Source organism: Fusarium phalaenopsidis, assembly GCF_050370095.1.
Source record: "Fusarium phalaenopsidis strain FUZ10S chromosome Unknown contig_32394, whole genome shotgun sequence".
In the NCBI taxonomy this organism is placed as follows: Eukaryota; Fungi; Ascomycota; class Sordariomycetes; order Hypocreales; family Nectriaceae; genus Fusarium; species Fusarium phalaenopsidis.
In genome coordinates this window covers 62,118-85,728 of record NW_028145379.1, presented here as the reverse complement: position 1 = coordinate 85,728, position 23,611 = coordinate 62,118, and the positions used below count along the sequence as shown (strand labels likewise).

At 50.9% G+C, this 23,611-nt stretch overlaps 5 protein-coding genes across 5 annotated transcripts; 4 read left to right on the top strand and 1 right to left on the bottom strand.

Annotated features, from left to right (window-relative positions):
* Window positions 1-1,229: 1,229 nt before the first annotated feature.
* LRP88_14906 (uncharacterized protein) lies at window positions 1,230-1,880 on the top strand (the record flags this gene model as incomplete). Its single annotated transcript, XM_083251240.1, has 1 exon — window positions 1,230-1,880. The coding sequence occupies one exon, from the start codon at window positions 1,230-1,232 to the stop codon at window positions 1,878-1,880; it is 651 nt and encodes a 216-aa protein (XP_083092995.1).
* A 3,415-nt stretch (window positions 1,881-5,295) lies between these two features.
* Window positions 5,296-6,759, top strand: LRP88_14905 (uncharacterized protein; the record flags this gene model as incomplete). The annotated part of the gene is made up of 1 exon (XM_083251239.1): window positions 5,296-6,759. The coding sequence occupies one exon, from the start codon at window positions 5,296-5,298 to the stop codon at window positions 6,757-6,759; it is 1,464 nt and encodes a 487-aa protein (XP_083092994.1).
* Window positions 6,760-16,454: 9,695 nt separating this feature from the next.
* LRP88_14904 (uncharacterized protein) lies at window positions 16,455-17,519 on the top strand (the record flags this gene model as incomplete). Its single annotated transcript, XM_083251238.1, has 1 exon — window positions 16,455-17,519. The coding sequence occupies one exon, from the start codon at window positions 16,455-16,457 to the stop codon at window positions 17,517-17,519; it is 1,065 nt and encodes a 354-aa protein (XP_083092993.1).
* A 697-nt stretch (window positions 17,520-18,216) lies between these two features.
* On the bottom strand, window positions 18,217-19,365 carry LRP88_14903 (uncharacterized protein; the record flags this gene model as incomplete). The annotated part of the gene is made up of 1 exon (XM_083251237.1): window positions 18,217-19,365. The coding sequence occupies one exon, from the start codon at window positions 19,363-19,365 to the stop codon at window positions 18,217-18,219; it is 1,149 nt and encodes a 382-aa protein (XP_083092992.1).
* Window positions 19,366-21,977: 2,612 nt separating this feature from the next.
* LRP88_14902 (bifunctional folylpolyglutamate synthase/dihydrofolate synthase) lies at window positions 21,978-23,611 on the top strand (the record flags this gene model as incomplete). The annotated part of the gene is made up of 2 exons (XM_083251236.1): window positions 21,978-22,215; window positions 22,749-23,611. The coding sequence occupies 2 exons, from the start codon at window positions 21,978-21,980 to the stop codon at window positions 23,609-23,611; spliced, it is 1,101 nt and encodes a 366-aa protein (XP_083092991.1).

Sequence of the window (23,611 nt, the reverse complement as noted above, 5' to 3'; positions counted from 1 at the left end):
CTCAATTCCTCAAACAGGTCTTCCTCACCCAGAATCCGGCTTGAGTTTTGGTCATCTCGTGCAGGCTCGCACAAGTGATTCCCCTTCAAGATTCTGCACCAACCATCCACCTTTCTCATGGTGTCAACTGGTCTGTCTCCGGGCGTTTTGGAACACCTGGCCACCTGAGCGCGATGCCAAATTCTAGTGGCCTTGGCCGTAATCAGGTCGATCATCTGAGGAGCCTCGGGAGCCCTCAGTTACAACTGGTTGATCAATGTTTCGGCGGGATCCTCGGGTCCGTATATACTGTATAGACCCTGGGTGCTGGCTATCAAGGTGCGAAGATGAAGCCACCACTGAATGATGATGCGGCCGGTAGATAACGATAAGACACCCTCAGGGCAGCTGAGTATCATGATATTTAAGACCGAGATACCAACTTTATAAGGGAAACCCCAGAGAAAGGAAGTATGTACATCCCCTCACGGACGGCGGGATCATTTTGAGCCAGAACTTCAGGTTTGATCTTCATCCCTCTGACCCCAAGGAGCAAGCCCAAAGGGCTCTGAATCTAAAAAAAAAAATACATACACAACTCTAGTTCTTGCCTTGATCTCGCCAAGTTTCTGAGCGACCCAACGGAAATAACACAGTCGTAGAGCATGAGGCGGGAGTGTCGAGTACCACAAGATCAGTCAAGATACCAATTGTGGAACGAGTGACCTGCTGCAGTCTTCGCACTGCCAGCAGAGAAGATAGTGAAGGGTTTTTAGCCTTTAAGCCAAGGCATTGCTGTGGGATTATGAAGAGCATCCATCACCTTTGTACCCGTTGGCTCATCAAGATTTGAAACCTCTGCGACCTGTACGTTATTAGTAAGTTAGGGAGAGGGGGCCTGGAGACTGGCCCAGTTCCTCGTGGACCAACCAAGCCGCGCTATCAAGCCGTGATCGTGACCGTGAAGCTGCCTTTGCAAGCCCTCGCAAGCCTCCGCCACAGAGGGGGGTCGCCTACCAAATGCCGGTCATCTGGGCGAGCTAATTATAGAGGTAGAGAAGCGATTCTTTCATTCTCGACTCGTCGCAGTCCCCAAGGCATATACTAAGCCTGTAACTACAGGTCAGATTAGCCACGAGGGTAACGAGGATGTGTATCAAAAAACCTACCAAACCGGCTCTAAGGTGCTCTTCTTTTTTCAGTGTAGGGACCTCTTAGGCAGTGTCGCCACCGGGCTACAGATCTCCAAAATGGACGAGTTTTGGGATAAGAAGATATCCAGAGCCAATGACGAGTTCCTTTTTGGTGCCTCAACATATTATCTGGGACGCGACCACGTTCCGCCCGACGGTATCTCGGAAGGACATGGCTACGTCGTTATGGATGCTCGAAAGCTCGAATCTGGACAGCGCTTGGTGAAACTCCGGGATCCTCGAGGCAAGGTTGGCAAGGGTACCTGGAAAGGGCCCTGGAGTGATGGTTCTAAGGAGTTGACAATCCAGGCCCTTAAGGAGCTCGGCCATACGCCTGGGACCGACTCCGTCTTCTGGATGTCGTACGAGGATTTCGCCAAAATATTTACCCACCTCGATTGCATACGACGTTTCCATGGCCTTGACTGGCGATGCTGTCAGCGCTGGATTGCAGTCGACGTGCCATGGATGGAAGAGTACTATAAGAAGTTCCAGTTCAAGTTGACCAAGAACTCACCCCTTTGCCTGGTTCTGTCCCAACTCGATAGACGGTACTACGTCGGTCTCTGGGGACAATATTCATTCCATCTAGACTTTCGGCTTCACAAAGAGGATAGCCCCGATGCTGAGGATTGCGTTGCGAGACCCCATGTCCACTATGCTGTCAAAATGATCAACATACCGATGCTGCTTATCACGACGAGATGAACCATGTTGACCGTGGTGACCAATTGCGGTCATATTATAAGTATGATCATGCCCTCCGCCGGGGCCTGTGGCAGGCACTAGCCTGGACCTTCCTCCTTGATGTGGCCCTCGTTAACAGCTATGTTGTTCAACTTCACGGGCAGCCAAATTGGACAAGATACACGAATCATAGGGAGTGGCGAGAGTGCATTTATAACGGAATATTCAACACCTACGGTCGCGATGGTCAGGCAAGAAAACACTACAGACATAACGGCTGTAACACAGTTCGAAGGATTCCTGGTGCGCGGGAAGGGATGGGGCCCTGAACACGATCAATGGATGAAACCTGAGGATATCACCAAGCAGCTGGTGAATAAATTTCGACGCCGGCACCCAGAAAAATTTGGGGGAGACGGGCGTCGCAGAAGTTGGAGAAGGAGAACCCGATAAGAATGAGGATGAAGGACTACGAAGGGGGAGAGAGTTCGCCAGAGCCGAGTTGTGCCTAGTCGCTGGGCTGTCATGGTTGCTTCTGGTGTCGGTCACGGAGGAAGTGATGGGGAGCCGGGGAACTTTGAGAAGAGGGGAAGGAACCTTTGTTGCTACTGTCTACTAACTTTAGGGATTAGACACGTCTCAGGCGTCAGTGATACGATACAATACGATGACGGCATCAAAGCTCTCTACTGGAGCAGGCTTTAATTCGGTTGTCAAATCTTGCGCTACTTCATCAAACTTTGCCTTGCACTGATGCTTGGTCGTACCCCAGTCTCCGCACATTATGTACTCCGTAATAAGACAGCGCAGGTTCACATCCGAGAAGTTGATGCGAACCAAGGCTCATTCGCCCCCACACGGCCGTTTTGAGCCTCCGCTGTGGAGCCAGCGTTGCCGGGGCGTGCTGTTGCTCTTTTCTCTGTGTTCGACCTCAAGACCGGGGCGTCTGGAAGATGTAGCCAAGAGCCTCAAACCCGCCAATGCTCCACCTTGTGCGCAGTTGCATTCATACCTCTTCAGCACCTCCTTTTCTATTCTTGTTGTCTCCTTAATTGCAATGTGAAGGAGTGCGCTTTTGTGTGTGGTTGGCTTTGACAGGGTAAAGCGGCCTAGCATTAGCTTTATAGGGCGGTGTGTTAGGCCAAGGTACCGGTGCAGTATGCAGGCGCCTCGCCCACATGTTGGTGCACCTGCTCAGCCTGACTCTGGAAATTGCTCATCTCAAAACGTGAAGAGTTTTCTCAGAGGTGTCGGAAAGCACAAGGCTACTTGATTTTACACAGGAGGCAAGGCCGAGCAGGCACCCACAAGGCTTCGCTCCACTAGTTTTAACACTACTGTACTGGATCAAGATCTAATGAGAAGAAAATGAAGGAATGAGAAACAGCAAACCCCTTGCCTGTGCGTAACCCGACTTCCCAGATTCCAGGGTCGCGCTGCATCAAGTGTCTACTTTAGACTCATGGCGGGAACTTTCGGAGACCAACCTCTCATTTTGTTTAGGTAAACACCTGGAGGGGTTATACAGCCTCGAATCCTTACTCGTTGAGGAGTGGACGACAAGTATTGAGGCCCGACACCGCTCCTTTCTTCAAGGCTACCGTTCGGCGCTGGACTACACATACAACTAATTCAGCTGCCCCTGTGCCTGCCCCATGGTTGCCTTGCCGAGAATTGGACTCACCATCCGTTGTTTGTCTCCTAGGTAAGCTGTCGAAGCCCGTGCAGCATTTCATCATATCCCGCCATCTGAGTCATATTCCTATGCAAGAGGCGGTCTACTTAATCCTGGCATGCATGGTCGTGTGGGTTATACTTAACCTTTTCCGTGCCTCTCTACTATGAGTTAGGCTCATAATCCCCCCAGAAACCACATATGTTGCTCTGGTGCGACCATCTCCTGACTTTTTATTCTACCGTCTAAGATCTTTGCGAATTACAGATTCTTCGCCAGCCCCATTGATATGGCTTTGTTCCCTTCGGCGGGTTTAAAAACTACCCCGAACGATAGCCCTGCGTTGGCAGTGATGCAAGTCCTTGATCTATGCGGCTGTCGTGTGTTTGAAACAAATTGCGAGCCGTTGGACGGCCAATTCAGCCCTTTATGGGATACTAGAAGTTCCCTCCAGATGAATCTTTTATTCTACGATGACCCGAAGGCGAGGATAGCTCAGTTCGGACGATTATCCCAGCTGAAAGACCCATTTGGGAGTTTCCGCCGCATGGAAGGCGGCTCTCAGCACCTACGAGACCCCTTGTCAACGTTGCAACGTTTTGCAACATTTTGGCAGCACCGCTGGAACATGCCTTCGACGAGTTCTATTACAGTGTCTATCACGAACGGACCGACTATTGCGTTGTCCGATGAGACCTTAGAGACCAATGCGATAGATTTCTCAACTCAGGCTGTTCACCGAGCTTACATCAAGCTGATTGATGCCGCGCCAAAGGCGGCCTCTCAGCATATCTGCTATTCGGCAGCGCTCTATTCAACAGAAAGTTTAAGCGACTCGAGCGAATGTCTTGCATTGCAATGGGATTTGCTGGAAAGGGTATGGGGCCGGCTTGGAGGGACGCATGAGCTCTGTTTGGACCTTGCAGTGGAGGTTGCCGCGGGGCTTCGGGAGCGGGGCTTCTGTTTCAAATCTCTCCTTCTACTCCAATGGCTGCATACTACAGCAGAGAACTCGCAAAGACAAGAGAGCATTATTTGTGTGCGTGTTCTACTTGAGTACGGCATCACTTGCTTCAGTCTCGGGTGGAATGGCGCTGCCGCTCCTCGCTTAACCAGTGTGCTATTGTTATCAGAAGCGAAGGGATACATGGTCCAGGCCACAATGGCGAGGTTACATCTGGCATTCATCCATGAAGCCAACGGTTCTTACGATGAGGCCATGGAAATGTGTCAGCAGGTGTTGGAGTGGGCTGAGAAGAACGACAACAGTGGCTTTGTCCAAGAAGCCAAACGGTGCATCATAACGATCGGTCTGAAGAAGGGGGAACTAGATCGCTCTCAAAGTTATGAGACAATATTGCGGGAATGAAAGATAATGTGCTATTGAAAGGTCTAAGTTACATGTAGCTGAGAGGAGCACAGCTCCTCACTTAGGCCCTGATGCCAATCGTACATCTGAGGATGACTGGGACATCTAATTTCCGCCTAGATGAATGCCAAGACACGCTTAGCTCAAATTGTCAGCTATAGGCGCTGTGTGTGTGAGTGTAAGCTGTCCAAATTGCATACGTGGGGAAAATAAACGTCGCCACATGTATCACGCTAGCCCAGAGCGCCGGAGCTCGCCTTCTTTGCCGTATGAAGCAATCCTGATAGCTTTCTGCCGCTTTCCCTGACTGACGCAGGAAGGTGATAACTGTAGATCAACGTGAGCTAACCGCAGACCAATATGAAGCTATTCACAGATGTATATCAACGAAGATGGATGAACCTAACCTCCACGGGCCATCAGATGACGCCCTCTCGCTGTCTAATGATATTGACGATGCCGAGATGTCCTCAGATGACGCTGCGGGCGCGAGGAGGCGTGCGAGGATGCACCTGTACGCTGCCGAGGAGCGCCCAGATGATGCTGAGTGCACAGAGGAAGAGTTTCTCGTAAAGCTTCTAATCGAGGATGATATTAGCATGGATCAAGAGAGACTATTTAGGATACTTATCATCTTTGACGAGTGGAATAGAAAGGCGCCTCGCCCGAGAGATCACGGTGATCCTGTCACGCAGGGCACATACCAAACCACCAACCCGCAGCTCGCGAGAGCGCATTTCGAGTGGGTGCTCGAGGCACCGGAGCTGGTCTTCAGCGACTTATTTCGCATGCCAAAGGCTGTATTTTTCGCCCTCTGCGAGTGGCTTCGAAACAATACCATCGCCGGCGATAGTCAGGAGATGTATCTGGAGCAGAAGGTGTTGATCATCCTCTGGATCTTCGCCTTTGGCGCTGTGCAGAGGAATACGGCAGGCATCTTCTCTGTCAACCAAAGCACGGTCTCGAGGGTGTTCCACGAGATCATCGGACCGCTGCTTCAGCTGCATAACCGCTTCGTGATACAGCCGACGGCAAGGGAGCTCTCTCCTAATGTGGAATTAGACAGCGATTCCATGCAGTTCAACGGTGCTATAGGGGCAATAGATGGGACTCACGTACGTGCCTTTATCGCCCTTGAGCAGCAAGGAAGGTGGTGGTCAAGGAAGAGCCAAGTCTCTCAAAATGTGCTCGCCGCAGTCAACCTCGAGGGCCGGTTCGTATATGTGCTCGCAGGTGCAGAAGGCTCGACTCACGACTCCGCACTGCTTCGGATCGCCCTCACACAGGCAGACCCGTGGAAGCTCATACTGCCTCGCGGGCGCTTCTACCTTGCTGATGCAGGATTTCCTTCGAGATGCGGTATCTTGACGCCATTCACAGGGCATATATACCACCTCAAAGACTTCCGAGACCGAGGAACGCTGCCGGACTGCGAAGAGGAGGTGTTTAACTATAGCCACGCTAAGCTGCGGCAGGTAGTCGAGCGGGCTTTTGGCATATGGAAGAGGAAATTCGCAATCCTGCGTGGGTGCCCTCCTGAGTACGATTTTGATAGTCAGCAGCTTATTGTATATGCCACGGCGGGCATATATAACTTCATCTTGAACGAAGGGAGAGAACCTGCTGAGGAGAGGAAGCTGCTCGAAGAAACGCTCACAGAAGAAGAGAGTAATATTATGGAGGCGGCCAGAGCTCGTGCCGACTCTATCGTGCCTTTCCAAGCTGGCAGGCGTATGCGAGAGCACATTGCGGCGTGGATATGGACTCAACACGGCTTTGAAGAACGTATCAGAAGGCGGCGAGAGCGTGAGGGCGTTGATGATGTTGACGATGAAGTTGATGAAGCCGGAGAGTGAGAAGGAAGGAGTTGCAACTGTGAATGCGGGGGCGGTGAAAGCGGCGGCGGCAGAAAAAAAACGAGGCCCGTTGTTAAGGGCTGTGATGAAGATATCAAGGCCGGTACGGAGGCGTCGAAAAACACCATAATTTATATGTAAAAAGCAGCTTTTGAGCTAATCTGATTACATAGGTTGATATCAATACCACTGACTATTACAAGCCTACTCACGAGGCTCGGCTGCGGGCCCAATTTTCCTCGTAATCCAAGCCTCCTTCGCAGCAACTGAACCTAACGCATTCCACACCACAGCGTTGCCCGGATCTTCCTGGAACCAACAGATCACTCGGATCATCAGCGAGAGCTCTTTCTCCTTCATAACCTCCTCACAGTTGGCGATAGCCTTCTCAATATCCTGCGAGCCGACTGGGCGGGCACAAGAAACCACGTTGTGAGTCCTCCGGGTCTCCTGATGCATCAGAATCTCCTTTATCTCCCCCCAGGGCACACCGCCGAGATCCTCACGATCATCACGCTTCCTCTTCCTGCGACGATCAACAGAAGGGTTATTTAGCGGTATATCACTCACAGGACGAGAGCTGGAGTAATTCTGAGCGCGTTGGCGAGGCTGCGGAGGCGATAAGACCGCTGAGCGGCGACCAGGTGAGTTTCCCGCCTCACGAGAGTGATCCCGCGATGCAGGGAGAGATTGCTAACTATCCTATATATCCTATGATGATATGAGGAAGGCATAGTCGTCTCTCGGCGCCGCTTGTTCCTCAGCTTCAGCTTCATCCGCCGCTTCTTCCTCTATCGCATCGTAAGCAGCCGCCACTTCCTCCACCGTCTCTATCCGCGCTGCCCTGCCTCGCGCTCTTCCTCGCCAATAGGCGCCGTCTCCAGGTGGGTAAATCTGCTTCCCGGCGGGCTTATCGTCTAAGAAGATCTCGTCATATTCCTCGAAGTTGATATTATCAGAAATAAGCAGACCGTCCGTGGCGATCTTGCTCCCCAAAGAACCATATCTCTCGAGGCAGAGATTCTCATCGTCCTCACTCATCAATAGCAGACCAGACTCGTATTCATAATATGATCCAGAGCAGTATTCCATATCCTTAAAAGCGCGCCAGAAGGTCCTAATCTGTGTGATCTTCATCGTCATCATCTTCGGCGCCCACCGGGCATCTGGCCACCTCCTTTGGAAGCCAGGGACAAATGTCTTAAACAATAACTTGTAGGTAGATCCCTTTTTCACCTTTAGCTTTCCCTGGCGACGAGCTTCTAATAGTCTCTCAAGGAAGTATATCTCTTAGTCCTCTGACCAATGCCAACTCGTCGAATTCTTCGGGTTACTGGCGTCATCTTCACGTTGGTGATCCCCTCGTCTTTTAGATTCCTCGCCTGTAGCTGACGCAGACCTTGACGGCTGGCTGGACGGCACCGTGGACGCTTTAGCCGGCGATTCTATGCGTGCCACCGAATTTCGCAGTGGGAGCCGGGAACGCAGAAGCATCTTAGCAATCCTGGCGTCTCGAGAGCCTCATTTTAAGTATCAAAAGGCGATATCACTACAGCTCGAGAATCTGCATCACGATGACTTCAACAGCTGCGGGGGAAGGCGGTGAGAGGAGGTGTGGTATTGAGCTTAACGGGGTTTTAGTACAAGACGGTAGGTACGCTAATTTTATGCGTTACAATGTCTCAAGCTATAATCCCTGATAGACCGATTGCTCATTGGCATCAGGACCTTAGTATCCACATCCCAGCCATCAGCAGATCGGACCATCTAGTCATACAGTCTCAACAAGTTAACGTCATCTTGCCCAAAAACTACCAGCGCACATATCACTTCCTCGATTGCAAAGAGATCATTTACCAGTTTGACGGCCAGTTAATATGACACGTTCACAATGAAACAGCAGCAGTTGATCTGCCGGGTGGGGTAGGCGTTAGGTATGCTCTTCTCAGGGAAGTGTCGCACGGCGTAATTTCTTATGGGGCGGAGAAACAACTATTTATCTCGTATATGATTTCAAGAATCCCCATCTATAAGCGAAGTAGTCCTCTGCCAGGCTTCGCAATGTTCTTTCTTATAATAACGCAGTCCGTCGTGTCCTCGTCCCCATTCCCAATGTCCCGTTTTCGGAGCTGGCTCATGCTCACGCCACGATCCAAATGAGGGCATGCTTTCCGGAATGCTGAGACTGATGCACCCGAGAGATAGAAACAAGGATCGATTCCTCCGTCAGCGGTTGAGTAGGCCCTCTCTTGCTCTCGGATCACGGCCGACGAGCTGGGAAAAAGACGACGAGCCACCTCGTCAGCTCGCCCGATCTCAATCCAAAGAACGACGTCATTCTCTTCACGTAGTGGGATGGATGTCCTGACGCCTGCTACCATTCCCGTATCGGTTGAACTGCTATAGCCGGCCACCACAGCTTCGCATAGCCAGTTGCCCACAAACTCTCGCAGGGAGTCCAGACACGAGTAGATGAGTTGTCGGCACTTACCGCCTGTCCGGTCCGAGGCGGCAGTCGGTGGCCTGGGCAGATGTTCGACTGATTTTTTTTGGTGGCCCTCGCAGTTTGTCCACCATTCCTTTGATCTCAGTTGTATCAAGAAGCTGTAGTTCACGGGCGAGGTCATTGAGCTGAGCTCGGATGCCATCGTTAAGCTACTGCTCAGGCCAGTCAGGTGTGGAAATAGCCGTAGGACGGTTCATTCCGCCCTCAATGCAGTATCTGGGAGATATGCAAAGGATATAGATGAGAAATATTCCTGGTCGACGCTTGAGAACATACTGGTAGCCTTCATACGCTTTCCTCTGTGTATAACGTTTCCTTGAGAGGCTAGGCCGACGCTGTCCATTCACTCTGCGTAGAGGCTGTGTATCGGAAATGCTGCAAACGATGGGTAACCTTTCCCGCAACACAGGTATGAAGTTCTTTGGAATTTCGTTTGTATCAGTGATGGCGCGAGCAACACTCTGTCGATTTAGGCGCAGCATCGTCAAAGGCAGACTTGAGCATGGAGTCAGACGATAAGTTTTCATGCGCTTGCCTGAGAGAGGTGATTAGACGCCCATTAGTGCATGTGCTAAGGGTAACCAGTCTGTCCAGATTCGCTCAGTGGGCCCAGTCCAGCTGGCCCCCTCGATCACTATTCATGTCAGAGGCTATTATTTTCCCATTTAGTTCATCAAACATACGGTTTTTTCTATGTTAGTACTTATCTTGCAGCTCAGTGTCTGGTGATCTGCTTGAAACGCAAGTGACATCTATGCGCTCGAGGTGGACGGGCCACGGATTGCAGAGCTTGCGGTAACTTCGGAGATTCCTATTACCGTGTTCTCTCCAGCAAGACAACATAACTTTGGTTGAGACAATTTCTTAGTGAAGCAGAAACGCGGTGTATCGCACTCCACCCTCAAGATGAGTCCCCAGACAAGCAACTAGCCCGCTGCCGGTTCGTGCTGGCTCTTGGTTTCGTAGCAATGTCTAAGTTTCACAGATGAGTGATGGCCTCGTGGTCGAGACTTGTGCTGGAAGGGAACTCGTGCAACCGGGCAGCCGGGCAGCCGACGGAGGGATTAGGGTGAACTAATACCCGTTATTCAGTCGCCGGAGGAGTGTATTCGACACAGCAGCAAAAGGTACAGTTATCAAGGCGCGACGGCAAAGCCTGTAACATAGAATAGCTTTCATAGCATATGCACTAGTTGACGCTGGTGCAGCGACACGATTACTTGACGTCTCGTTGCCCTCTACTAGCTCTTGCTTTTATACCAATGTTGATATGAGCTATCGGTTTAGAGTAATCAATTATCCTTTCATTTTGAAAGAGGACTTGCAAGGAAGTTCTCGCAATATCTTCCACATTGGATCTATGTTTCGTGACGTGACAGGCCTGACAATGTGTTCTTTATTATAGTTGAAGCCCGGTCCTTGATGGGGTAACCGAGCTAGAAGATCGCGACGTGGCAGGCATCCGTTCGCTGATGCCATGGCTTGATCTGCTGTGCTATTCGACGAGGTTAAGACGGGCAGACCTAGCCGTGACAAGTTAACACTTGGAGGATCACCACTCATGTGCCTTTTGGTAACAGATAGAGTTGTCTTTGATGGAAAAAGTAACTTTTCTAGTTGCCGTAAGCGTCTTGGAGCTAACTATGACGTAAATCTACATCATATGACATTTCTGGGTGATAGAAAAATACCTCTAAGACTGTGGCTGGCTTGGGCTCGGGTGATCTATAGCATTAACCTTCATAGAAAGATCGATGATAGACGTGAGGCTACTTTTAGGTGCTACATATTCCGGCCTTTGCCCACTACTTATGAACCACTGGCTACTCGGGAGAAGTAGCGGACGATAATAACATATCCTTAACCCGCATCGCCGCAGGATACTTTTTGGGCGTTGCGAGCATTTTCCTCCGCATATCCAATTCTGAAAGATACTTAACATGACAGCGAACCCATATCTCCGTGAGATAACAGTAAATAGAATTCAGATCCTTCTCTGGTGATAGAAGCCTCACTCTGTTCCCAAGAAAACAAGCATGACTATAGACGTTGCCCAGAAATTCTTGCCCTTCGGTGAAAAGCCACGATATTAGGTCGGGGGTATCGACCCTCAATTTTTGGAGGCTGATGACAACCCCCCTTATGTCGTTCTCCGAAGCGTTTTGTTGGAACTTAGGAACAATCGTTGCTGGGAAGAGCGTTGGCAGGATCCCTGGCATTCCACGACTTATAATCTCCCTTGGGACCTTAAGTGCATCAGAATTAGACTTCAAGGTGTCCAGCCGTTGTCGTAGATATCCTGGCGATGGTGGGGTTCGTTCGAGGACGACTTCGGTGGCGTGGAGAGCCTCTACTTTTGCAACAAAAAGCCAGGCCAAGAACAACCGCCAAGAGGGATATCTCTCTAGCAGCCGCCAGTAGTACTCCACACTGTTGCTGCGTTCGGGAACCTGATGGACTATGTCGTCAAGAATGCCCCGAAGGGTCTGTGTTTCATTTTGTCGGTTGTTCATGGTGCTCAAGACAGCCGAGTGGGTACCAGGTAATTGGGTAGTAACTTGGGTATGGGAATATGAAAGCAAAGAGATATTAATTTATGAATGAATGCTCTTGAGCGAGGTTGGGAAGCACGGCTGTCTGGACTCTATTTGTACGATAAGCCCTCGGCACACTGACATTCAGCCGTTCACTCCCCCACGCCAGATTACTCTTCCCTCGGCTCTTGCTTGTCGCCCAATGAGTGACGTAAGCCACTCTTTACTGTATCTTTTGTGTGTGTAAGGTCTTGCGGGGTGATGGAGATGCATAACCACGCAGTGAGGAAGATGGTGGGCGGGGGGGTCAATGTAGAGACAGGTAACCGCTGCAGGGGGCTTTCTTGGCGGACGTCAAGCAAAAGCCGAGCGAGCCTCGCGGCGACGGTTGGGCCATGTCGGCCATGTCGTGTACAGCAAGACTCCTCGAACCGGGTGTGGGGTGGGTGTTATGCGGTTGCCTCGTTGCTCCATCCCAGATTTTCAGGGTTGTCTGGTATATTGATTGGTGTTCCGACTCGGATGATTTCATAAGTCTCAAGCCGTAGCTGACGCATACCTCCGCGCTTGCCGGGCGATATGGTGCGACCAGCTATCGACTTGAGATGAACCGATTCAATCGACAAAGCAACAGGGAGATAGCCAGCTAGGGTCAAGGATGGTAATAGTACCAAGCCCAAACCAACATTTTCACAAAGGAGAATCTGATTCGACCAGGGTAATTGGCGATGGCGGTCTGCAGGTGGTGTGGTGTGTTGTTTTGTTCGTGGTCCTGGCCAAGGCCGAACACGACAGCGATAGGACGCTATCGTGAGCCATCGGAACCGTTAAGTGAACAAGCGTAAGAGATGGAACAGCAGGATCAGGATCGTGACTACAAGGGAGGTAAATGCTGCTCCTTGGTAGGTGGCACATGGTCCCTTCCTTTCAGTAGCCAAGCGGCAGATGCCGCTCGGCTCGACATAATGAATCACGACTAGACAATCATGATTCAGTCGATAGGGGCACTTGGCCTTGACGATGAGAACTCCAGCTTCGAGGGCCAGTTTCATTGTGGTTCTCTTATAAACGGCTGATAAGCACGACGTATACATGCCCTTTTCTTACTTCTCTAGGTTCAAGAGGCAGGCGGGTGGTCATATACGCTCTAGCTAGCACCACCAGCACCTACCAACCCAGATCTCCACTGTGCTCGTGAAACAGACTCGACTTCTCACGAGAGCGTGCGGTTGAAAAAATATGGCCTGGGAGTGTGATTGGTTCCGAGGTTTACCTGTGCGAGCTCTCCTACAACTCGTCCAATTCCTCCTCACTATCTGTGACAACAGCCAGAGGCGATTCACTGGCTGCATTTTACATTCTCCTCACGCCCTGCTTCAAGGGTCTTCAGGCTCAGTTATCCCATCGAGAGCCGGGCCTCAACTGTAACAAAGAACGCGTTTCGAGTTGCCCAGGCAAGTGCCACGATCAACCACAAACTGCTCGGCTCTGCCAACGTCTTTTCTCACTTCCCCGTCGCATTTTCCCTTCTGGGTATCTCTCCCATCGTTGAATTGATATCATGTCGGTCTGCCCATGACTATCACCCTATCAGGCGATAGCTCCTCGACACATGGATATATTGTCGCTGATCATGCTCACCATGAGCCGAATAGAATAGTCACATCACCGGTCTCTAAATACTGCCACATACGCTGGATCGGCTTCCGGCCAAGTTACGTGAGATACTTCCCAACTGCCTTTTGCAATCTCCGCCATCAGTTGAGGGGACCTAGACATGATACCAATGGTACGCAAGCTTCAAAAGAACGATTTCAAGTTAGTTAACCTCATGTCATACCCAAAGGCAGATCAAGGCAACCCAGCAAGAGAAATACTGTCATCAACACAACTATTTGTGATAGGTATGGTAACTCTATTTAAGATACACCCCTAGATCCGAAGCAGGCAGACATGTCCTTTCTTCCGCGTTTGCATATAGAAACATAGGCCAGGAGGGAGTTTTACTTTGCCATCGGCAATAGTCCCTCTAGAAAATCTCCCGGCGAAGTCCAATCGAGACTTCAACTCAGTAGTCTGCAGCGCTTTATAGTACACGCGACTAATATCAAATAAGCTATATATTAGATAGCTAAGGGGTTCACCGTCAATATGAATGATCTTTACTCCACGTCCAGTGAGTTGGGCATCAGTAACCTTCACTGAACGGGTTTCATAGTGTGGTTTTTGCATGTTGAAATCCGATGTGAGCGGCGCGAGCACTGGTATTTATCAAGGCGCGTCGATGTGAGGCTCGTGTTGGCGTTACTATTTACTATCTACCCGAGTTAGACTCTAATTCGGACAATGCAAAACAAACCAAAATTGACCAGTCCATTGTTTTGTTTGAGGCGCAGGGAAGTAGCCATGCCGCACCTGACGGGGAGGAGGTCGAGGAGAAGGTAATAGAACCTAAGCAAAGATGCAGCAATGCACCAGCATAGCCGGTCAATACCAAACCCCAAACATAGTCGGGAAAAGTCCCGAGACGATACCAACCCCAGACAGTTATTCGTATACCAGCGTGAAGGAGTAACTTAGAAGGATAGGTGTCTGGAATCATGCACCAAGTATAGACCATTATGAAACGCCAGTGAACGTTATGCCGTCGCATATGATAGATAGTGAGCCACGTAATAATGTTTAGAATTCCGTGTTCTGATGGGGCTAGTTGACAGATTTCTAGTTGAGAATAGGATTAGGCGGAAATGCCAAGTGGAACTACCGAAGAGAAGCACATAAAAGGCGCATGAATAATAGTTGTATTAATAAATTAAATTAGCTTTCTTGCAACTCCTATCCTCGTTATGATAATACTTTTTCATTCCCCGATGATAGATAAGGACGCTTGTACCATCACTAATCGTTGCCGTCATAGCCATGGCCTCGATCACCTCTGGAGCCAATGTTTCATGCCCTTGATCCAGGCGATAACGCCGGCCTGAAAGTTGAGTTATTGACCTATAATGTAATATTTGAGCATTAAGGCTTCGGTCGTTCTCTATGGCTTGGCGTGCGGCGTCCTCAACTTGTGATAGAGATATTCCAGGGCCCTGTTTAGTGGTGTTTCCCGAGGTTTGGCCTGGTCGAGTTTTCTCCGCGCCGTCGCCACTCCCAGTATCATGGGGGGAATTCTTTCCGATAAGCTCGCTGATAAGGGAAATTCGTCGTGCGCATGTCGGCTTGATGCGTGGAAAAGCCTCAGATTTTGGCTCATGGGTGTCATCATTGTCCTTGAACCCCTGCAGGCTTTCGCTGTCGTCAATCGCATAATCACCAGGCGGACTGGTGGTAGACAGAGTTGCAGTTGTCGCCCATGTTGAGGGTAATGGAGAGGGATCATTTGCCGTCGAGATGAGCTTGGTAAGAACTTGCCGCACTTCTGAATCTTTGGCCAGGCTGGGACGAGAAAACGAAGTCCTGGTCTCCGTTCGAGGCATAGCAACGGTATCAGTCTTTGGCTTGACGCCAATAGTGCAAGAATCGACAGTCCGTGTAAGCGCAGTCGCGATGCTCGTTCGAGTGTTTCCGAACACGGCGATAGGAGCAAAAAAGTGGAGTCAGGCAAGAAGAAGGCGAACAAGGCGAACAAGAGGCTCACCAGGCGAACCAGTAGCACAGGGGCCTCTTTGCATTTTTATTCCCAAAGGATATCAGTGCACCCACCAACGTAGATAGATATTCACACCCAAACTTTCGTGAAATGATATGTGATACGCAGGCGGAGGGTGTCTTTTGTCTTCCATGTCTCCCATGTCTCCCATGTCTCACCTCTCCCTACGTTCTTGGTGACTGTACCCCTGTAGCGGTGTGTGCATACCCATTCTCCAACTGATCACACCCCGTGGGGATAACATGCCCCACAGTCAGCTCAGCGCGCTAAGACCGGCTCGGGAACCAGGGCCATCCCGAGCCCCGTGTCTGACTGGGGCTGCCTCGAGGTTGGACCAGTGGCCCAGCCCCGACCCTGATCATGACAGGGGCCCGAGAGGGAGCATCTTATCCCTGCCTACACCTATCCTGATACGTTTATTCTTCCCGTGTGTGGTAGATCCAGCCAGCCACTCACAACCGCCTCGATGATCAACGCACCCAGAAGGAAAAAGCAAGATTTGGGGGGAGGGACCAACCTCGACAGAATTTTTGGAGAGTCCAGAGCTCCTCGGCTACCCACCACTCTTCATGCACGAGTCCACGACCTGGTCCACGAGTCCACGACTAGTCCACGAGTCCACGACTAATCCACGAGTCCACGACCTGGTCCACGAGTCTATGACAGGTGGTAAAAGAGATTCGCTCTCTGCTATCTCTAGATTAGTGCTCAAATGGCCGACATCTATCAGAGCAAGAGCGATGCCTCTAGTACCCTCAGTCAGAGTTGGAACACGGAGTGTCTTCCAGCCAATGCTGCATTATCGAAACTTCAAGTCAGTAACACTGTGTTCACTACAAGGGAACAGAAGACCCTGGCTAGCGGGTTGAAGATGTATCGGCAATCCAATCCTTCGGATCGTCGAATCAGGACTTTCCGGGACTTTCTCAAGCCGATCGTCAGCGCGTCGCCATGCGCAGCCCTTCTTTGTTTGATGAGGCTGGGCCATTCTCGCCTCGGCAGAATGGTGGAGAGCGAGCGCACGCAGCTCCGAGCCTCCATTCTCGCCAACGCACGTACTTTCGAGACCGAGGCCCTCAAGAAGAAATTCAGGCGCCTAGGCGTTTACGAGATGATACTAAACGACGAAGCGTCGACAGGGTTGGTCACGATGGCGGCGTCCAAGACCCACATTCTCTTCCTTGGGATCCCAGAAGTAGACGACATAGCGAGCAACGACATGCTAGGCATTCCCGTGGATCTTGAAGACCTGGAGATTCTCAACAAGCATCTTTACACACTCCTCACGCCAGAGAAAATCAACAACCTGCAAACCCACCTGGGCCCCTCCTTCATAAGTCATAGGGGCAACAAGTTGGTGATTCACCAGGCTGTCCTGACGATTCTTTATGCGTGTCAAGGTCCGACTGTCACCGCGGACTTTCGTGCATGGGCCGAGCTCCGGGATCTGAATCAACGCGACCAGCTTGTCGAGCGTATTCAGGCCATGCCACAGACAAAGATGCTCGTTTTTGTTTCATGCACCAATAGTTCCTGGCCTTCTCCAGGGCTAGAAGAGTTTCACAGCTATATGAATCTCATTGAAGCCGCCTATGGAAATGTCGTCGTCTGCCCCAGCGAGACCGAGGTCAAATGGGCGGAGCTCAAGATTGGCGATATACGAGCATTCAATGGCATTGCCCAGAGCAGCAACAAATTCACCTACCGCCCGAAAACATGTCTCGGGATCGGGGAATGCACCCTGCCGGATATTTGTGCTCGCCATGCAATGAAAAGGAGCCATAGTTGCGGCGGTGCTCACGTCAAAGTTACGGGAGCTAACTCGCGTCCCGGTTTACGATGTCAGCTACCCACGACCGCACCGACAGCCATGCGAGCGGGCTCACGCACCATAAAATCGGCATCCTCGAAGCATGTTTGGTTTCATCAGGAGCTAGTCGAGTCATTTGGTCAGTTTGGCGAGTTTCGGGTGTGGTTAGTTCAAGGAAGGCCCTCAAGGCCGCGCAAACAAAATTTGACTCTGCCTTCGATTCCAAGTCTACCGGGAAACCCAAAGGCCTGGCAGTGATGCCGGTGGAGCTGAGTTCATTCTCCTGGTACTCCAATGATCCAGCAGAACAGCAGAGCAAGTGGAACGAGCTGTATGAATTTGCCGAGATGGTCAACTCATGCCTCCAGAACAGGCATGATGCTGACCGACACTACCAATCTGTCCAAGTGGGTTTGCGCCTTGATATTGGGATATCTGAGCACAGTTCTCGCGGGGCCTTTTTCGTCAATGAAGCTACCAGGTTCAATTGCGCGGACTACATGTCTGAGCTGATCTGTCAGCCCTTCACTGAGATTTCAATGGCGTTGGGAGCGGCGATAGCTCAGAAGTGTGAGGATGGAGGGTGGTGGCTGAGATAGATATTGAGGGAATGGTTCGGTCACTTACAAGAAGAAAACATTGTCAAAGACAGCCACTGTGTGAGGTTTCGTCATCATTGCCGCTTGGGTTACTAGTTGAGTTTGTTGTTTGGAGAGTGACGACCGAGGCAAGGCCACGACATGCCAATGTATGGCCGCTGTCAAGTTGCAAGGCAGGACCAACCAGTAAGTTCGTCAAGAGGGAGCAATATGGAGTGTATACAAAGCCATGAATTCAAGTAGTTCAATAGGAAACGGAAAAGGTGCATGTAAACTGCTTCAGAGCCACAAAGACACCGACATTCTGACCCTTTCACTCCAACGTTTTATATCAACGCGGCGCATTACCATGCGAGTCAGCCATCCGATACAACCATCATCTCGTCGATATACTGTTGTGCATTCAAACCCAGAGTCTGAACCGTCTTCTGTCTAGACCTCAAGGCCGTGTTCAGCAAGGTAATCCTTCGTTTCATTCTCCCACTTGTCCATCGACCGAGCAACAGACATACGCTCGAGATCCCCCTCGACGGCAGATTTGCCAACGTGCTGAACCCTGAGGTACAGTACCCCACTCCGACGGTAGTGGGAATGAATTTGCAGACACCGATTGGGAACCCTAGGGTGTTTTTTGGCTTCCTGGGCCCGTCCCCTCGGAGAGATCTCCAATATGTGAGTACCGCAGCGCCGTGCTCTAGGTGCAGATCACGCTCATCCACCCACGACTCAAAGGTGCCATTAGTGCAGTCTTTCGAAAGGATTGAAAAGCTAAAGAACACCGTCAAGTCTGTTTGCACCTTTCGGTGCCCGTGAATGAACTGAATGCCGTCTTCGGGTACAGAGGGCCCCTGGAGCCATTTTTGGTACGGGTTGGGCCAGCACTTGAGAAGCTCCGTTTCTAGTAGACGCACCGACTTGTAGTTGAAAATAAGCTTGCAGGTCGGGTTTTGAGGCCAATCTTCCTCAAAGAACCGCTTCTTTTCGCGGTTCGTTCCGGAGAAGATAGGGTCGCCAACCATTTGGACCTGCAAATGATCGGGCTTTTCCGGGCAGCGACCCAAGACCCTGAGCACAGAAGACGGAATAAGGCCCTTGGGACGCTCAAATTCATCCTTGCAGTTCCAGTATGTGCAGACAGCCGAGCTGCATACTTCTTGAACATCGGCCTCGCCCAACCAGACCCGCTCGCCAGTGGCCAACATGCACTGAAGGTAATAACGTTTTCCGTTCTGCCTGTGATCCGCGATGAATTGAATGCTGGCCAACCGAGGATCTTGAGAGGTAGTTGGCGGCTGGGCGCGAATTGATCCTTCTTCGTCATCGCTCGTGTCATTCTCTTGGCCGACCAGGCTATTGATAGCCCCCAGAGCAGCTTGTTGCTCGGCGCTTTCGGTTCCGTCGTCCATGTACTGGTTCATTGCCTCGTGGGTTGGGTCTTCGTGCGCTTCAGGCTGTGGTTGGGGACTTGCGAGTTGGACAAGTGTGTTACATGCTTGTCCCTCCATTCTGGGTGCTCTAGAAGCCTTTCCCCGGCGTGGAGGTCGGAGACTGCTAGGGCGGCGCCCCCCTCTGATCCTTGACATCGTTTTGGAAATAGGGCAAAGTGGGAGCTGGTGAAAATGGAGAATTGTGTGAACTTACGTCCGTGGAGGTGTCCGAATTTTCCTTTCAGCAGTGCTGTCCCTTTCTCAAGGCTATCCCTCAACGCCCAGTGCTCTTTACGTTGTGTTACCCCGTCGAAGCTCCTGGCCAATCCTTCTTCGGTCACAGCGGAGGCAGCCTACTCTGGGCCACGCCACGCCTGGGCTCAGGGGGACAGGAACAGGGGGCCGCAAGCTCCGTGGAGTGGAGTCGTCCATTTCGTGGCTGTTGCATCCCTGTCAAAGAATATGGAGTGGAGTCGTCCATTTCGTGGCTGTTGCATCCCTGTCAGAGAACATGGAGTGGAGTCGTCCATGTCGTGGCTGTTGCATCCCTGTCAGAGAACATGGAGTGGAGTCGTCCATGTCGTGGCTATTGCATCCCTGTCAGAGAACATGGAGTGGAGTCGTCCATTTCGTGGCTGTTGCATCCCTGTCAGAGAATATGGAGTGGAGTCGTCCATTTCGTGGCTGTTGCATCCCTGTCAGAGAACATGGAGTTTACAGAAGTCTTCCGCGTGGCAGGCGGATGTGGCTACATCATGTTGCTATTGGCGAAGGGCGATTCCTCTCCTTGGCAACGGATGACGCGCCAAACGATGCGACGTATCCATTTGGGCGACCAACGTAACCTTCGAAGCACGTCAACAGGTAACGGCATGCCGTCGTGCACATTACGGATCAAAATCCTGGCAAAAACTGCGAAGAGATCAAAAACAGGTGGGAAAAGAGTGAGGTTCGGTGTCAGGTCATTTCCCATATACCAAGGTTGTCCCGGTTGAGGAATGGAGGAAGCACCTACGCTGAGCCCCGACTGGGTTGCTCAAGAGAAAATGGCCGACAACCCTCTGCGAGGGGTTTTGTTTTGTTATCATGGCGGGACAAGAATTAGGCTACCATAGTTCGAAGCCTCGGCGGTTCCACTACCTGTATGAACAAGCAACAGCGGGGCTCTTGAGCTTCCCCTGTGATCACTGTCCCGACTTGTCTTGTTGATCAAATGTGCAACGTAGGCGGGTTGGTCCTCCACATGCAAGATGCTTAGCGGAGGTCTGTTTCCCCATAGGCTCAAGGAGGCACCTGGAACAGGATTTGCATTACTTCCGTGACTATGCATCGCACACGTTCTTCTCGGCCCAAACACGCTTCCCATCATCCTTGGCCAAGTTCTAATTTGCACGATGAATACTCTGGGCTCCTGAGAGAGCTCCGAGGGTATGCGTTCGATACCACCATCCCCCTCATATTCCACGTCTAGCAAGTGTCTGCAGATATGCCATCGAGTATGAATGCCCTCAGACGCTTTCCTTCGACGGCAATTCGTTCCTAGGATTACAACTCAGGGCCAATGAGAGAGCAGAATTCAAGAAATGCGACGTCGACTGTTGGCTCTTCCCACGGACTGAGAGCGATAGCGAGCATTATGGTTACCCCATTCGGGACGTTCTCTATAAGATGATTGTCCAAGGCATACGGAGATGCCAGAGCGATGATTTCACCCTACCAAGCCTGGGTGGCCTAACGGTCCATTCTCGGATGTTCTTTTCTGGTGAGCCCAGATGGCCAACAACTGGTAGCAGAAGGCGAGAGCATCCGGCGGGATACGAGAGGAGAGACTGATAGAGGATGTCTTTACTAGCAATTGCATAGGCAACTTGTTTTGCAGCCGAACGGTCAGGCCATTACTGACTCATGGCCCTTATGGGAGGAACACACTAGAGTTGTCCCTAGCATAACTACCCTAGATCCTAAAGTAGATATTTATAGCAAAGACTAAGTAGTTGCTCAAGTTTGATCCACAGCCCTAAACATAGGCATAAAATGTTATCATATTCTTTCCCTATGTTATCCTGCCGCTCACAAGTTCAAGTTGTAAGCTATCTCCCGTCAAAACAGTCTGCAATAACAACAAGGACAGCCCATTCTTCATTAGAACGAAAGTGAATATCCCTCGTGTCTCCCTGAGAGATGTCTCACAGTCACGTGATTAATTAACACAAGTACTTTTCTTGCCCAGGCATAAAACCCACCCCCGCCCGAGCCAGTAAGAAAAGAGAAAAAAATAAATTTTTGCAAGCCTTGGTCATGGACTGACGTGGGCATAGGACGTTTCATTTGAGTTCAAGACTCACACGGTAACTGAGCATGGGGGGTTTGTAGTTTCATCGGGCGATCGTTACCCCTATGTGCTTCGCCTCACTCTCCGTGATGAGACGCGGAAGGGCCTTCCCGGCCGTGTTATCTTGAAGAAAGAAGACGAAGAACTCTTGAAGACGCGGAGATGACGCTCCAAACCTGTTCGACGCCGAGGTGATGGCAAACCGATGTATGCAGGCCCTACAGGGTGACTTCATTCTAGAGTTCTACGGAGTAACAAAAGTCGCCGGCTCCCGAGCCATGATCCTCTCAGATGTTGGCGGAGTTACCCTGATGGACGAGCACATGCCATCTAGGTATAGAAGAGGGTCAATTACGCCATGGGCTTAGAAAGCCGCTCGAAGCAATTCGGCTTTGCGGGGTTCTCCTTGACGATATCAGTCCTAATAATGTCCATTACTGTGAAGGAAATTTTTATGACTTCTAACTTTGAGTTCATTGAGATGCGTTCTAGCAGCATTGAGGATGTAATGGAGGAAGTGGACATGCGGGTTGACATGCTTGTAGATTCGTACAAGAAGCGTCAGCGTGCGATTCGCACAGATCAACAACAATCAGGTACACAACGGGCTAGAATTGGTAAGGGGGTGTTTCGCGGTTGGGACCATTGGCTATAGGCTGTAAATGGTGAGTGTTTATTTTGTTCTATGTTATCTTATTTCAATTCATATCCCTCCTTTCGGGTAGCCTCGACGGCGGCTCCTCATTAGTCAGCCCCATGGGTACCCGCCGATATCCGACACGGAAAAAACAGGGGAAAACAGGAAACGCAAATCTCTTCCACGAGATCCCCTTCGGACTGCCCCCAGGCATGAAGGAAGAACGAACCTACGGTGTAAGTTAGGAATTGCTATCTCGTTATGGCTAGGGATCTAACGCCAATAGCGTGCTATTGAGCTGCTCCGCTCGAGAAGAGCAGCGAGATCTTTAAAAGCTCCCACAATCTTCACAAGGGCACGTCTGCCAAATGGCGCACCTACTTTTCGTGGCACCCCTCATATCCACGGAATGAAAGAATGGCTGCGGAAACTTGGGCATGATGTCAGTCACTTATAGTCATGGAACTGGCTATTATTGACCTTCTTAGGAAGAGAAACTTGATCGTCTCAAGGTCATCCACGTCGCTGGGACGAAAGGCAAAGGGAGCACGTGCGCATTCATCGATAGCTTCTTGCGCAGCCATGGGCGCAGAACCGGGTTTCCTAAGAAGCGTGGACTCTACACGTCGCCGTATCTGGAACGGCATAACGAGATGATTCGCATAGATTCCATTCCATTGTCTGACGCTCGATTCACCGAAGCCTTCTTCGAAGTCTGGGAAGGCCTTGGTCTTCGCCAGGAGGACGCTGGCACTCCAAAGCAGCTTCAGCTTCTGGCTGTACTCTCCTTCCACGTTTTTTTGCAAGAGGAGGTTGACGTCGCGATATACGAATGCCATCACGGGGGAGAGTACGACGTAACCAATATTATACGACATCCCATCGTTACCGCGATTACAAGCATTGGCCTAGATCATGAGCAGGAACTGGGTGGAACCATTGAGAACATTGCCTGGCACAAAGCTGGGATCTTCAAGCCAGGGGCTTGTGCGCTAACTGTCCCTCAGCATCCCAATGCTGCGAAAGTGCTACAATCTCGAGCAAGCGACTTTGGGCTAGACCTACAGCTCGTTGATGTTTCGCAGCAACTTCCGGGAGATTTCCAGGACCCAACTCAGCGCATCAATGCCTCGCTTGCCAGAGACGCCAGTGATGCATTCATCAAGTGCCACAACCCACGGGGCGGCCTGATACTTCGTGACATTGAGGGCGGAATCCGAGACTTCAAATGGCCGGGTCGATTCCAGATTGTGAAAGTAAACCGGACAACTTGGTGCCTAGATGGGGCTCATAACCCCATGAGTGCTTCCATATCGGCAAAGTGGTTTAGCCGGATTCCTAAAGATGAATGGTAG